The 14,732-nt window shown below is 49.9% G+C and overlaps 1 protein-coding gene across 4 annotated transcripts in view; it reads left to right on the forward strand.

Moving 5' to 3' along the window:
• ARHGAP17 (Rho GTPase activating protein 17) overlaps nucleotides 1–13,901 on the forward strand; it is a 134,148-nt gene extending 120,247 nt beyond the window's left edge. For all 4 annotated transcript variants that reach the window (XM_042921944.1, XM_042921942.1, XM_042921945.1 and 1 more), the window contains 2 exons: nucleotides 5,061–5,687; nucleotides 13,033–13,901. In XM_042921944.1, coding sequence (XP_042777878.1) covers nucleotides 5,061–5,687; nucleotides 13,033–13,163 — 758 coding nt within the window. In that variant the 3' untranslated portion in view covers nucleotides 13,164–13,901. The remainder of the gene's footprint in view (nucleotides 1–5,060; nucleotides 5,688–13,032) is intronic.
• Nucleotides 13,902–14,732: the final 831 nt, after the last annotated feature.

Here is a 14,732-nt window from a genome sequence, read left to right on the forward strand (position 1 = left end):
CCCCACCTATACCCCTGCAAGCCCTCCACCCGGCAGTTAGGGGGACTGTTTGAAAACACAGCAGGTTGTGTCATCTCTCGGTTGAAAGGCTCCAGCGGCTTCTGTGTAAACCTCCCCCGTGGGCCCTGTGTGGTTGGGCCTACCTTTGGGCCCCGCTCTTAACCACTGCTCTCTCTCACCAAGCTGCCAGCAGCGCTGGTCTGCTCTCTGTTCCTCGCCTGCACTGAGCTCATTCCCTCTTTAGACATCCACATTCCATGTCTTCTCTTCCGGAACATTCTGACCCACATCTTCTCGTGGCTCTTTTGAAATTTTATTGGGATAAGAAGACCTACCGTGAGGTCTCCCCTCTTAAACTTCTAAGAGTACTACAGGCACACTGTGGTACGGCAGACCTCTGGAACTTACTCATCTGGTGTAACTGGAACTCTGTGTCTGTTAGTTAGCAGCCCTCCGTTACCCCTTCTGCAGCGCTCTCTCTCCAGCCCTTGGCAGCTGCCATTCCACTCTCCGATTCTGTGGGCTTGACTCTTCTAGATACTTCGTGCAGTCCTGTCTTTCTGTGACCGGCTTATTTCACCCAGGGTAATGTCCTCCAGGTTCATCCATGTTGTTGTGTATGGCAGGATTTCCTTCTTTTTTAAGGCTAAATAATATTCCAGTGTATGTATAGCCCACATTTTTGATCCAGTCATCCATCGATGGACATTTAGGCTGTTTCTACATCTTGACTATTGTGAATAGTGCTGCAGTGAACACAGGAGTGCAAGTATCTTTCTGAGACCCCGACTTCAGTTCTTTTGGCTAAGTACCCAGAGGTGGGTTTGCTGGATCATATGGTAATTCTATTTTTAATATTTTGAGGAGTCTGCTCACTTTTCCATAATGACGGTACCACTTGTATTTCCACCAACAGTGTATAAGGGTTCGATTTTCTCTACATCTTTGCCAGCACTTCTTTTGTGTTTGTTTTTTTTTTTTTTTTTAATAATAGCCACTCTGACAGATATGAGGTGCCTCATTATGGTTTGGATTTCTGTTTCCCTGATGATGAATTTTATTCTTTTGCCTGTGGATGTCCACTTTTCCCCACACCGTCTGTTGAAGAGACCGTCCTCTCCCCTCTGTGTGTTTTTGGTGTCCTGTCAAAGACCAACTGTCTGCGCGTGGACTTATCTCTGGGCTCTCTGTTCTGTTCCACACGTGGTTCCTTTTTACCACTCAGGTCACAGCTCAGAAATCACCTCCTCCATGAGCCCTCCGCAATTACCCGCTCTGAACTGATGACCCCTCTCGTCCCTACCACTCACCAAGTCTTCCTCTGTCATAACACTGTCTTTCTTTCCAGGCATTTTTTTTCTTGATCTGAAATTTTTAAATTTGTCTTTTAACTTGTTGCCAGTTTCCCCTAGTACCTCTTAGAAAGCTGGGATCTCACCCGCCCAGGGGGTGGCAGAGGCCTCAGGGACAGCCGGCTTCAGGAGAGTCAGCTACTCTCAGGTGGCCTGGTCAATGCTGGTCATGGGAGGGGCAATTGTGATAAATAATAAAAGGCCTCAGACTCAAAAGTTGAGCTGTAGCTATGCCTAAAGTCACACAGCTGGTTGGATCAAAGGCTGCTAGTTTAACCTTTCCTAACTGAATCCCTACAAATATAAAGTAGAAATTAAAATGCCTTCTTAAGGGGTATATTGTGGGAACGCCCATGAAAGCACCATCTTTATAAAGTGTAACATAAATGTTAGGTGGAATTTTTATAAATTACAGGCAGGGAGGGGCCCCTGGATGGCTCAGTCCATTAAGTGTCTGACTTTGGCTCAGGTCACAATCTCACAGTTCCTGAGTTTGAGCCCCGCATCAGGATCCTTGCTGACAGCTCAGAGGCTAGAGCCTGTTTCAGATCTGCGTCTCCCTCTCTCTTTTTCTGCCCCTCCCTGGCTCGCACTCTCTCTCTCCAAAAAAACTAAATGAGCATTAAAAAATTTTTTTTTAAATAAAAATAAATTACAGGCAGGGAGGCAAAGTCAGGTATATGCTGCCTGGTTACAGACCCACGTGGTCCTTTTTAAGGTGCTCCTCTCCCCTGAGGATCTTCGTCTGTACCCCAGCTTATCCTGGAGCGTAATTAGGTCTTCTCTTCCTGGATTCTGGGTGTAATCCTGCTTTTGGGTTGAGGCTCTCCTTATGGCCACATTAGGAGTCTTTCCTGCTTCAGTAAACCACAGACCTCCGGCTTCCTCACAGGATTAGTCTGAACCTTCTGCCCCTGCCTCAGCCTCCCCAAACCTTCATAGGTTTGTCCTATGGAAAGTCCACCTTTCTCCCATCTCCCCGGCACCCAGCTCTCCTGCTTCCTCTTCTGATTCCCTCTACACCCTTTCCTGTCTGGAGTGGTCTTTTTTTTTTTTTTTTTTTTTTTTTAATTTATTTATTTAAAGTTTATTTATTGTGAGAGAGACAAAACAAGTGGGGTTGGGGCAGAGAGAGAGAGGGAAGAGAGAGAATCCCAAGCAGGCTTCACACTGTCAGTGTGGAGCCCAATGCTGGGCTTGAACCCATGAACTATGAGATCATGACCTGAGCCGAAATCAAGAGTCTGACACTTAACCGGCTGAGCCACCCAGGCGCCACAGGAATAGTCTTTTATTTGATGTGAATTCATAATTAATATTGCTCAGAACAAAAAACTAGAACTTTTTCTTTTTTAAATGTTTATTTTTGAGAGAGAGCTAGTGGGGGAGGGGCAGAGAGAGAGGGAAACAGGATCCAAATAGGATCTGACAGGAGAGAGCCCGATGCGTGGCTCGAACTCACAAGCCTCACAGCTCATGACCTGAGCTGAAGTTGGACACTTAACCAACCGAGCCACCCAGTCGCCCCAGAACTTTTTTTTTTAAGTTGTTTATGGTAGCCAGAGTACAGCTAATATTCCAAAGGTTCCTTCCTTTGTCTGCTGGTTAGTTGTTTCTTTGGGAAAAGGTCTTCCAAGGTCTGGGGTCAAAAGTTCTAGGCCAGCAGAGCAAAGGAGACTTTATACCCTTTTCATTCCTTAATTCTGGGCCCTGTGAGCAGACAGCCAGGCTGTGCAGGGAGAAGGAAAGGGATGAAGAGAGTCCAAGGAGTCCACAGAACATGGTTGTGAGGCTGTTCTGCCAGTTGCTAGCTGTGTGAGCTTTTGCAAATACTTGACCTCTCTGAGCCTCAGTTTTCTCCACCATGAAATGGGTGTAACAATGTCCATCTTGCAATGTGAGCTTATGAGACTCAACCGAGACAGTTTATGTAAGGGGCCGGCCTTGGTGCTGGTGATGTGTTGGGCAAATGAAACATTTCCTTAATTTCCCTATCCCTTTTTGGGAAGATGAGTAGAATCTCGGTACAATTTGAAAAATACTGGGGAGCGTGGATGGCTCAGTTGGTTAAGTATCTGACTCTTGATTTCAGCTCAAGTCATGATCTCACAGTTCATGGGTTCAAGCCCCGAGTCGGGCTCTGTGCTGATGGTTCAGAGCCTGCTTGGGATTCTCTCTCTCTGTCTCTGTCTCTGTCTCTCTGCCCCTCCCCCACTTGCACTTGTGCACGCGCTCTCTCTCAAAATAAATAAATAAACTTTAGAAAAAAGAAAAATACTAAAGCCTCTCCACCCACCTCTCCCAGCCCAAAGCCCGGTCTCCAGACCCACTGTTGGTAGCAAATTCTACTCCCATGGCCCCTTAGTGACGCTGATCTCAGCTGATACCGGGAAGGTAGTGAAGCGCTTCAACTCTCCGTAGATATACCTAAGGCAGTTCCTCCAGATTTATTTATATTTATATCCAGAATATGTCTGTTCATTCAAGTGATTCTGGAACTGGTAGAATTTCTGTCATTAAAAAAAAATCAAGCCGTCTTGAAGAAACTGGCTTAGGGCAAGGGGCCATGGTATGTTGTGTAGGCAGATCAGTCATGCTTGGCTGTTGCCCCCTCAGCTGTTCTCGCTTCTCCCCTTTTCTTACTGGGCCATCAGGCAACCGGGGAAGGGTTCTGACATGAGGGCAGCTCGGTGAGCTAAGAGCAGCGACTCTGTGTAGGGGGGCGGCCCCTTGACTGAGTTCTTTTCTTACTGGACTTTAAACTTTTTTTTTTTAACACTTACTTATTTTTGAGAGAGAGAGACAGTGGTGGGGAGGGGAGAGAGAGGGAGACTCAGAATCCCAAGCAGGCTCCACACGGTCAGCACAGAGCCCAACACAGGGCTCGAACCCATGAACTATGAGATCATGACCTGAGCCGAAGTCAGAAGCTCAACTGACTCTGCCACCAGGGGCCCCTATTCTTACTGAACTTTTAAAACAACAGGTCATGGGGGGCCTGGCTGGCTCAGAGGAGCATGCGACTCTTGGTCGTGAGTTCAAGCCCCACATCGGGTGTAGAGATTACTAAAAAATCTTAAAAAATGCAAAATAAAACAACAGGTCTTTAAGGGTCTGTGTGTGTGTGTATGAGGTGCTTTTCTTTTCTTTTTTTTTAATAGAAACTTATTGTTTGGGAACAGTTTTGGATCTGCAGGGAAGCTGCAGACAGTACTGGTTGCTCCCTTGCACCCGCACCCGCTTTCCCCCGCTGCTGACCTCTTAGGTCCCCGGGGTGCCCTCTCACAGCTGGGCAAGCAGCACCTGCAGCGTCACTGCTAAACAACTAGCCGCTCCCCCGGCGTTCACTCCCCGCCGCGGGGCCACGGCGCCCAGGAGACCGCGTCACACTGCGTCATCTCGTCTCCCGAGTCTCCCCTGGGCCGAGACGGTTTCTGACCTCCCGTGCGTTTCCCTGGCCTTGACCGCGTGGGGGAGTGCGGGTCAGGCATTTTGAAGGACGTCCTCCATCTGTGCGGGCAGCTGGTTTTCTCTTGGTTGGACGGGGCCGGGGGCTTTGGGGGAGGACGACCGCCGAGGCGAAGTGTCCCCCCGACGGCGTCCTTCCGCGGGGGCGCACGGTACCCACGCGGGTTCGCCCGCGGAAGGTGGCGTTGGCTCTCGCCGCCGTGCCCTTCTCACTGAAAGGCGTTCTCCTCCTTTGTGCAGCTGTTAAAAAACCTGCTCCTGCACCCCCGAAACCAGGAAACCCGCCTCCCGGCCACCCCGGGGGCCAGAGTTCTCCGGGAACGTCTCAGCATCCGCCCAGTCTGTCGCCAAAGCCAGCCGCCCGAAGCCCTTCTCCTCCCACTCAGCAGGCGGGCCAGGCCCCGGGCCAGCCGTGCGCCGCCCCGCAGCCCTCGGCGCCCCGGAGGTACTCCAGCAGCCTGCCTCCCATACAAGCCCCCAGCCACCCGCCGCCGCAGCCCCCCACGCAGGCCGCGCCGCCCCCGGGGCACACCAAACCCGGTGGCGGCCAGGGCCCGCCCGCCCCCACGGCACCGACCGGCGAGCAGGGACTGGAGCAGCCACCTCACACCCCTCCCCAGACTCCGACGCCCCCCAGTACTCCGCCTTTAGGAAAACAGAACCCCGGCCCGCCCGCTTCGCAGACCGCGGCGGGGACTAACCCTGAGACTGCGCAGCCACACGCCGGAACCTTACCGAGACCGCGACCAGTACCAAAGCCCAGGAACCGGCCCAGCATGCCTCCGCCCCCACACCCCCCTGGCGCCCACTCCGCAGGGGACGGCACCCTCAGCAACGCAGCTCCCACTGCCTCCAAAATAGTAACGGGTAAGTGAGAAACTGCTCCCCGCCCGCGCTCCGTCGTCTCTGTCCCCTTCCTTTTAGGCCTGGGTTTACAGCAGGGGGCAGCCAGCCTTACCCGCTGGCCACATCTGGCCCATAGCCAGCCCGTTTTTGTAAATGAAGTTTTACTGGGACACAGCGGGTCTAATTTGTCTACATATCATCTTGGGCCGCTTTTGTGCTAACATAACAGAGTTGTATAGTCAGAGATTATTAGGCTCGCAGAACCTAAAAATATTTAGTGCCTGGCCCTTGAAGTTAGCTGGCCACTGACTTATAGTTTCATTATGTGTCTAAGACCTCCTACATTGACATTTTTCTAAGTGTAATGACCTAATCCATGTGGAAGGTACTGGACCACACGAGCATGAAATTCATTTCTTCCTCATTAGGATGCTTATTTTCCTTCTAAAGGTAAAAATGTTAATAGTGAAGCATTTCAGGTATAACTTTAAAAAACAGGGTCTGTGCCACTTCGGATGCCCCAGGAAGGGAGATCTTGGGGGGGCGATCACATCAGAGTGCCTCCGGGGCAGGGGGAGGGAAGGATTGACATTTTCCCATAATCCCCATGGAAACCTGTTTCCGGTGGTGATGATGGTACAGATTTCAGCAGGCCACCTGACGGGGTGTTTTTAATAGGCAGTCGAAAACACGAGCATTTATTTAATTGTGATTTCTTTCCAAAATTCCACCCTAAGTGTTCTAATACACTATTTGATTTAACGGTGGGGTAGATGGGGGTTTTTGAAATGTGTTTTTTTTAAATGGCAGTTAGGAGCTTTGAATCACAACAGTTTAATTTTCCATTTTCTACGTGGGGCTAGTTTTAGAGACGAGGTGGAATATACCTCTGGGCTGTCCAGCTCTACTGCGTGACTTCTCTGCTGAAAATGAGCCAATGGTGTACCCCAAACTGGGGGTACTCCAGATGATGAGGGTTAACCCACTAGCCTTCTGATAACCTTTTTTCTCCCCCAGGAACATACTGCATAACTTGCACGTATTGTAAATGGTTAATAACGTATGATGACACTCCAGCTTTTATTTTTAAAAAACAAAGCCACATTGGTGTGTTTGTTTGTTTGTTTCCCAATAGATGCCCTTCCTAGTGCCCTCACAGGTGGGGAAGGTTCCCAGGACTAAGGTCTGTAACCCCCCCAGCAGCTCGCACCAAGCTCCATACGCTCCTGCTTAGCCGTGTTTTGCAAATGTGCTTTTGACCACGTGTTCAGGAGCAGCTACCGGACCCCCCTGCCGTCCATTCTGTAGCATGTGGACGTTACTTTTGTTCTTACCAAAAGCATTTTGAGCTGCAGTGCTCCAAATTCGAGGTAGCTGTCAGTAGATTGAGAACCCGATTTCAAGCCGCTCACCTAAGATGCTAGGATGCCTTCTTTCTTGTTGGTAAGCCTTTTGTAAGTGTCCTGCTCTTCTCGGTGACTTCCCTGTCGTTGGTTGGCTCATCACATCCAACCGAAGAGGACTCGGGTGCAGTCAGCACAGAACATTGTGTTCCTTGTGTCTTGAGCTTCAATTTGTAATTGTATATCTTAAGTGCAAGTTAACTGCATGGAGCTTCTTAATTTGATGTTTGAAATTCTCAGGACCAAACCAAACGAACAAACCGATCTTCTTCCAAAGATCCCACACTAAATTCCTTTGCGTTCTAGCACGCCTACATTTTGCTTTCTTAAACCATACGAGCTTTTCAAAAGGCACCGTTAGCCTCATCTGAGCCGGGTCCACATTTGGACGCCTTAGGGCTCTCGTCGTGCGTACCATTGCTCTAATCGGCTGATCTGAGCCTTAAACCCTTGGTGAGCTACTTCGCCAGCGTTCGCAGCCTTGGTCTGAGTAAGACTTTCTGTAGAAGCCAGAAAAGGAAATGAGTGAGGCCTTAAAGGCGTGGAGGAAGGCACGGGTATGATTCCACATCCTGACTCCTTATAACCCAGCAGTCTGGGGTTGCCCCACTGGGTATGGAAGTCGTGCACCAGAGTGACACGACTAAACCCTAATTAAGGCTGAGCCTTTTAACCCTTCATGACACCAGCATTTCACCCGCAGATCTCTCCTTTTACGTAGATAGGAAAACTACGAACTGGAATCACGTCTGTTCTTTAAAACCGTTCCCACCTCACATGTGTTTATTCCAGAAAACTATCTTATTGATCCGGTACAACACTGTAATGCTCTGTACTTTATCAGATCAGGGAAATTTTATATGAAAGTACTTTGCCTTAAGATATTACCTAAGTATTTAAAAATCTATGTTATGAATTCTCCTAAACTCAAGAAATCCCAGGCCACCACAATTATTTTTGTATTGCGGAAGTAACTTTTAATTGCCTAAAATCGCCTGGACTGCCATTGGGAGCACACAGAAAGCCCCGTTTAGGATTCATGTATCCACTAGTATTGAGCAAGCTGCTATGATGAACCATTCTTGGGTATTTCAAGAAGAAAAACAATGTAACTTCCTTGGAAGGCCATCCTTTATTATGGCATCATGTTTTCATGTGGAAAACCGTAGACAGTTTCCTAAAAACAGGTTATTTGCTTAGAGCATTTAATCCTAAAAAGTTGAATTACAGCCTGGGGATTAGGATAAACCCTTGGGGGAGATCGATGCCGCCAAGCAGATTTGACCGCCACCGTCTAGCGGCTCAGCACCAGCACAGGAGAACGGAGGGATTCTGATGTCCTCCGCGCAAGCCTTTCAGCTTTGAAAGTTAAAGCGTTTGCATCTTGCTGTTTTTAAAGGAACAGATTTTAGCCAAGAGTGTTCTAATTGAAACATTTTATTAAATAATTTAGATGTATGACCTGCCATATTCAGTAAGAACTCAAATTGGAATATTTAATGGTAAGGAAAAGGCACCTGATTGGCCAAAGCTTTTGTGCTCCTTGATGATCGTTACTCGTGCGCTAACGCCTGTTACTAACCGGGCACCCTAACCCTGCCTGCTTGCATCCCTACTAACAGTGCATGTACTAAATGATGCTGGCTTCGTTCATGCTTGCTCTCGATCACTCTGAGTACTAAGTGTGTTCACAGACGTGTGTGACAGGTGGTCACAGGGCCGGCCTTGTGCCTTCTCTAATTTCTGTCCTTTTCTGTACCAGGCAGGCTTGAGGTGTAGTAGAAGGACTTTGTGGACTTGGGCCCGAATTCGAATTTCAGCTCTCTGTGTAACGTCAGGCAAAGGCACAGCCTGGCTGATCAGTTAGAGGGTGACATTTGTGAGAATTTTTGTTGAAGGGATTGAATCAGATAAAATAAGACGTCTTACAGTTCTCAGCATACACTGGGTCCTAAGTGAATGCTAGCGATCTAGCATGATCATGTTTATCTTGGAAAAAACAGATAATCAGAGTTATGTCCTACACTCATAGGTCAGCGCTTTAAGAATGCATATGCCCAGGGGCACCTGGGTGGCTCCGTAGGTGAAGCGTCCAACTTAGGCTCAGGTCGTGAGCTTGCAGTTTGTGAGTTCGAGCCCCACATCAGACTTGCTGCAGTCAGCGCAGAGGCCGCTTCAGATCCTCTGTCCCCGTCTCTCTCTGCCCTCCCCGACTTGTGCTCTCTCAAAAAAATAAATAAATAAAAATAAAGATAAAAAAACCCAGCCACAGGAGGGCACCCATATTTAGATTCTAATGCACCATTTGATTTTCCCAATAGCAGTTCTTTTGTGGGTTAAAAAGTGCTCAGGAGTAGAAGATATTTCTTACTATTTCATGATATTTCGGGAGCCTGAGAATACGTATCCCCAGGGCTGCCGTCCGCTGTGCGATGGTACGTCCTCTTGCTCTCGGGGCCGCCACTCAAAACTCAGCACTTTGCCGGTTCTCACAGTGTTTTTTGTTTTTTGTTTTTTTTTTTTTTAAACTAACCTCTTTTTACATCCTGAAAGTAACACATTTTAAAAAATTAACCATAGGTATTAAAGAAAATTTGGAAGCTAGAAATGATAAGCCACGCTGCTACAATTGAAGTAGTTCACTACTCATATTCTGAGTTTTTCTCTATTTTTTCTTTCCTAAAAGTCCATGGTGTGTATGATCATGGCTTTTGATCCTGCATTTTTCATTTTACCTTACATCATATGCCCCTTCCCATGTTACGATGTTTTTACAACCCATCTTCTCAATGACTGCATGATATGAAGCGGGTTTATTTTTGCTCATAGTTGGACTTTTTTTTTTTTAATTTTTTTTTTTTTAAGTTTATTTATTTTTGAGACAGAGAGAGACAGAGCATGAACGGGGGAGGGTCAGAGAGAGCGGGAGACACAGAATCGGAAGCAGGCTCCAGGCTCTGAGCCATCAGCCCAGAGCCCGACGCGGGGCTCGAACTCACGGACCACGAGATCGTGACCTGAGCCGAAGTTGGACGCTTAACCGACTGAGCCACCCAGGCACCCCTAATAGTTGGACATTTTTAAGTGGCTCCTGCTTCTCTTTGCAGGTTATTTTTAACAAATAGATACCAGAATCATGTCAAGGTGAATATCCTAGTGAGACTTGAGCAGAATCTCTCCTTTGTAAAAATAATAAAAAGTTGACGCAGAGTCTCTGACAGACCGGAAAGTCTCCGACAGCCCTAGCGAGCCGCTGCGGGGCAGAAGGGAGTCATTCTCTCAGACAGATGGGTCAGGAGGCGGGGTAGGTCACCCCACAGTTGTGTCTGCAAAGTGTAATTCCAAGGCTGTGTTTGGAGTGGCCGGGAGAATACCCTTGGACTGTCTGGAGGGTCAACTGACAACCGAAAGCACGTGTTCACAATTGTTGACGTGATAAACCTTCAGGACCGTATCCTCAGTCACAGGGTGCCCGTTCTGGCCCCCCGGGAGCCCACATCCTTGATACAGATACTCAAAACAGGAAGGAACTCACTTAGATTTGTCCAAACCCCACATCAGGGGTGATGTTCTGCCTGAGTGGAAGGAGCATCCTGGGCTTCTCTTTTTGTTTTTTTGCTTTTTAATAAGACATCAGTCCTGTGAACTTAGCTCCGAGTTGTATGCTCAAAGACTAGCCTTTCTTAGAATGTATCTAATGAAAAATGATGCCTTATGTAAATTCGCAGCCAGAAAGTTTCAGAGGCATTTTTTTTTTTTAAAACAGAAAAGAGTTCCTGCGGGAATCTTTCTAAAATAACCTTTTCCTCATTTTTACTACAGTGAACCAGAGTGTTTAAGACTCACGCATTATCTCCTCAGATACCGTCTTCTCTGTCAGGACCCTCACCCGAGGACACGCAGACTCCTGTCGGGAGGAGGGAAGCGCTGTGTCAGTTAGACCCCACAGTCCAACTGGTGTGGCTCCGATCCTCCGAGGGGTTGAGTCTCTCCGAGTCCCCGTTTCTTACCTCCACGGTGGCATTGCTGCTGCCGTGGAGTTACCTCGTGTGGAGGTGTCAGCGAGTGCCATGAGGACGTGTGTGCAACGCTTAGCACCGTATCTGGGAAACGGCCCCCTCCCCATGGTGGCAGCCGTTGTGACAAAGAGGAGTCTCCTTCTGGAAGCTGGCTCTGCCCCCGTGCCTCTTTGTTGCATGTGAACGGATCTGCTGTCTTCTTTTTAAAAAACGGTTCATGTAAGAGAGAGAAGGGGGGCTGAGAAAGGGGGTACCAACCCTGCCAACCTCAGGCAAACCAGGCGCAGCAGGCAGGAGGCAGAGGGAACTTCCCTTAGGCTCCCCCACACGTTTTTTCCCTGGGTGTGGAGGTCGTGCGTGCTCATCAAAAATAGAGGAATTCTGGGAAGGACAAATCCAGGAATTCTTTATATGTGATGTAAAAAAAGAAAAAGAAAGGTAGTAAGTTTGTCCTCTGAGAAGGATCTGCGGCCCATCGGTGTTGGTTTGCACATGCACCCACCTGTTAACAAGTAGGAACCTACCCAGTGCGTACGGTGCCCGTGCATCACGCACCCCCACCGGGCGTGGCGGTTCGGCAGTCTCTGGTAGACTCTTTGAGCTAAAAAGAGACGCTGACTGGTTGCACCATCTGTCTTGTCGGGTTAGGACAATGGTAAGGGGATTGAATTTGCAATGCATTTCTGGTACGAGTCTTGTCTCTGAGACACGACTGCTCTGCCTGAGGCAGTAGGAGGGGAGGATTGGGAAGATGGCCGGGCTGGATGACTCTTCACCATCCATCCCTGCAGCTGGCCAGCCGTAAAACTGATGGAGCGTCAGCCATCATCCAGTCGCTGTTCTAGGCATCAGGGAGGCACTGAACAAGACAACAAGTACAGGAAAAGCATCTCTTAAGCATAACGGGAAAACTCCCCAGCACACCCACCCCAGCCCGGCAGCGTGAAACCACAGCAGATCCGAACATCTCCCTTCTCTCCTGCAGCAGCCCTGACACCTCTCAGCAGGCTCTCACAATTCTCTAGAACACACACCTACTAGAGAGACAAAGGATTCTGTCTTGACGAGGGGCTGTCTCCCCCAGTCAACTGCCGGCTTCATTAAAGCCGTGTCTGGCTTGTCCACTGTTGTGCCCTCACGGGTGGGTGCTCAGTGAGCACTTGTTCCTGAGTGAGTGCATCTGAGACTCCCCGGCCTCATTAGGAGGAGGGCTGTGGTAGGTGACGATGTCTTTTGTGAGTTTAGGAGTGAGGGACCGACGGCTCGAGGATTGTGCGTTGCCCTCTTGCTAACGGAATTCTAGCCAACATAGTAAGACAAGAAAAAGGAACTGGAGTATAAGTTAGGAAGACAAGAGAAAATACTTGTGGGATGTTGGCGATCCACCTCAGTGATTGGCAAGCAGTGGTTGTTGCCAGGGGACATTTGGAAGTGTCTGGAGACATCTTTGTCACCCTGGGGGAGAGGGGGCCGTTTGCCACGGCATCTAGGGCATCAAGGGCAGGGCTGCTGCCGTGCACCCTGCAGACAGCCCCACAAGCCAGAACGATCCAGCCCCGAATGTCACTGGTGGGAGGCTGGCGTAGCATTGCTAAGAGGAATAACCCCTCAGCCCCGGAGGAGGGGGCTGTCTCCAGTGAAGCACACCTGTCCCCACGGCCCAGATGTCGTGAGGGGAGTTCCGTTAGTGCGTCAGAGGGCTTGGCGAGAATGAGGTTTCCTCTCCTCGGTCAGAGCGAGCACGCGCTGCAAGGCTGCATCCGAGAGCTGCCCTGGGGTCTTGGAGGCTTGACCCCCGCTCCCAAGGGCTCATGGCGGCTCTAGCACGAGAAGGCGTGTGTGCATGGGCTGACTCGGACTTTCCGGCTCCCCTTCCTCTCGGAGCACCCCCGGGCGGCTTCGGCATTACCACGCGCTGATCCCGTGTCTCCTGTTTTTGTCCAGACACCAGTTCTAGAGTTTCAGAACCGCTTCGCAGCACCTTTCCTGACACGCATTCAGACTCCGCAAGCAGAGACGTGCCCGGGCGCATTCTGTTGGACATAGACAACGACACGGAAAGCACCGCCCTGTGAAGAAAGCCTCCCCCAGCCCGGCCCCCTCCACCCTGGCGCGTGGAGCAGGGGCAGGTGCGCAGTTACCCTTGCAGACCCAACAGCGAAGAGCTTCCAGTGAAGGGAAACGAAGGCCTGACGTGCAGGGCCTCGCCTCCCGCAGCCCGAGGACAAGGTGGGGGCTGACACTTGAAGCCGAATGACCTGTGTCTTGAGGACGCTGGCTTTCTTTACCTGGGAAGGAAATCATGCCCAGAAACATTTCTAAAAGAAGGAAAAATGGAAAAAGACAGAAGAAAACGAAGTAGCTAGAATGGAAGGAGTATGCTCGCCGAGGCGTGGGGAGGAAGCTTTGTCGCTGCGCGGTTAGTGCAGGCCGTTCGGAATGAAGAAGCACCGCTTAACTATTTAATAAAATGCGTTCATTATGCAGATCACCCACTTCCTGCTCCTTGGACTTTGATTCTCACACCTTAAGAGGGAGGTGCCTCTCCTTCAGAATCGCTGCAGAATCATTTTGTATGAAGTATGGTCTGTGCCTCCCCGAGCCCCCGAAAACCACGCGCATCGATGGTGACTGCTGGATCCGTCACCTCAGCAAACTGGATGTGACCTGTGCCTTGCCGGATTGCAGAATGTAGAAAGAAACGTACTGTTCTTTTTTTTTTTTTTTTAAACAATGTAATTGCTACTTGATAAGGACCGAACAATATTCTAGTTTCATGTTTAATTTGAATTAAATATATTCTGTGGTTTATATGAAAACTTTATCATTCTTGGAAGCAAGACCGTGGACTGTGTGTATGCGTGCGTGTGCGTGCTGTCTCTCACCCAAATAGAATTCGGATGAGACGTCGGGGGGTCTGACTGTGACCGTAGAAGCCTGAAGGAATGGAGAGCAAAGTCGCGGCGGTGACGCCAGCCCCCAGGTGCCCCAGAGACCTCCCGGACTGGCTGTCCCCCAGTGACTGTTCCATGGTCGGGCTCTTCCTGTGCACTTACCGGTCCTGACTCCCTTCCCTGTCCAGCCAGAGACACAGAACAGTCGGCCCCGCAGACCCAGTGCGGGAGTCCCGAAGCCGCCCTTTTCCGGTGGCGGGAAGGCACTGCCCACCCAGGGTTGAAAAGACTCGGGAGGAGCAGGTGGGGAAATGGAGCAGAGCGGGGCCCCCAGGCTGGATGCCTGTTCTGATGACAGCCGCTCCCAGTGGCCCAGACGTGGCGGGCTCCTCGGGGCACCAGGCAGGGACACACGCTGCCAGCGTCGGCTGCCTTGAACCATTCCGTTGGTGGAGTTGGTTGCCAGGCACATCAGCGACCTGTGCCTTGCCCGGAGGACCCCGGCCCTGTGTTCTGCTTCAGCAGCACACGCAGTACTGGTGGCACGATACAGAAGTGAGGCTGCGAGGTTTAACAGCCGTAACTCGCAAAGGGCAATCCCTTTTTCCTCCCAACTCAAAATTCCCTGTGCCCCCAAAGTGCTTCCTACACTTACTAATTATTAACTACATTGAAAATAGGTACCTATTGAAGCGCCTGGGGGCTCAGTCGGCTGAGTGTCTGACTCACGACTCGTGAGCGTCGGGCTCG

The sequence above is a fragment of the Panthera leo genome, chromosome E3 (assembly GCF_018350215.1).
Source record: "Panthera leo isolate Ple1 chromosome E3, P.leo_Ple1_pat1.1, whole genome shotgun sequence".
Taxonomy (NCBI): Eukaryota; Metazoa; Chordata; class Mammalia; order Carnivora; family Felidae; genus Panthera; species Panthera leo.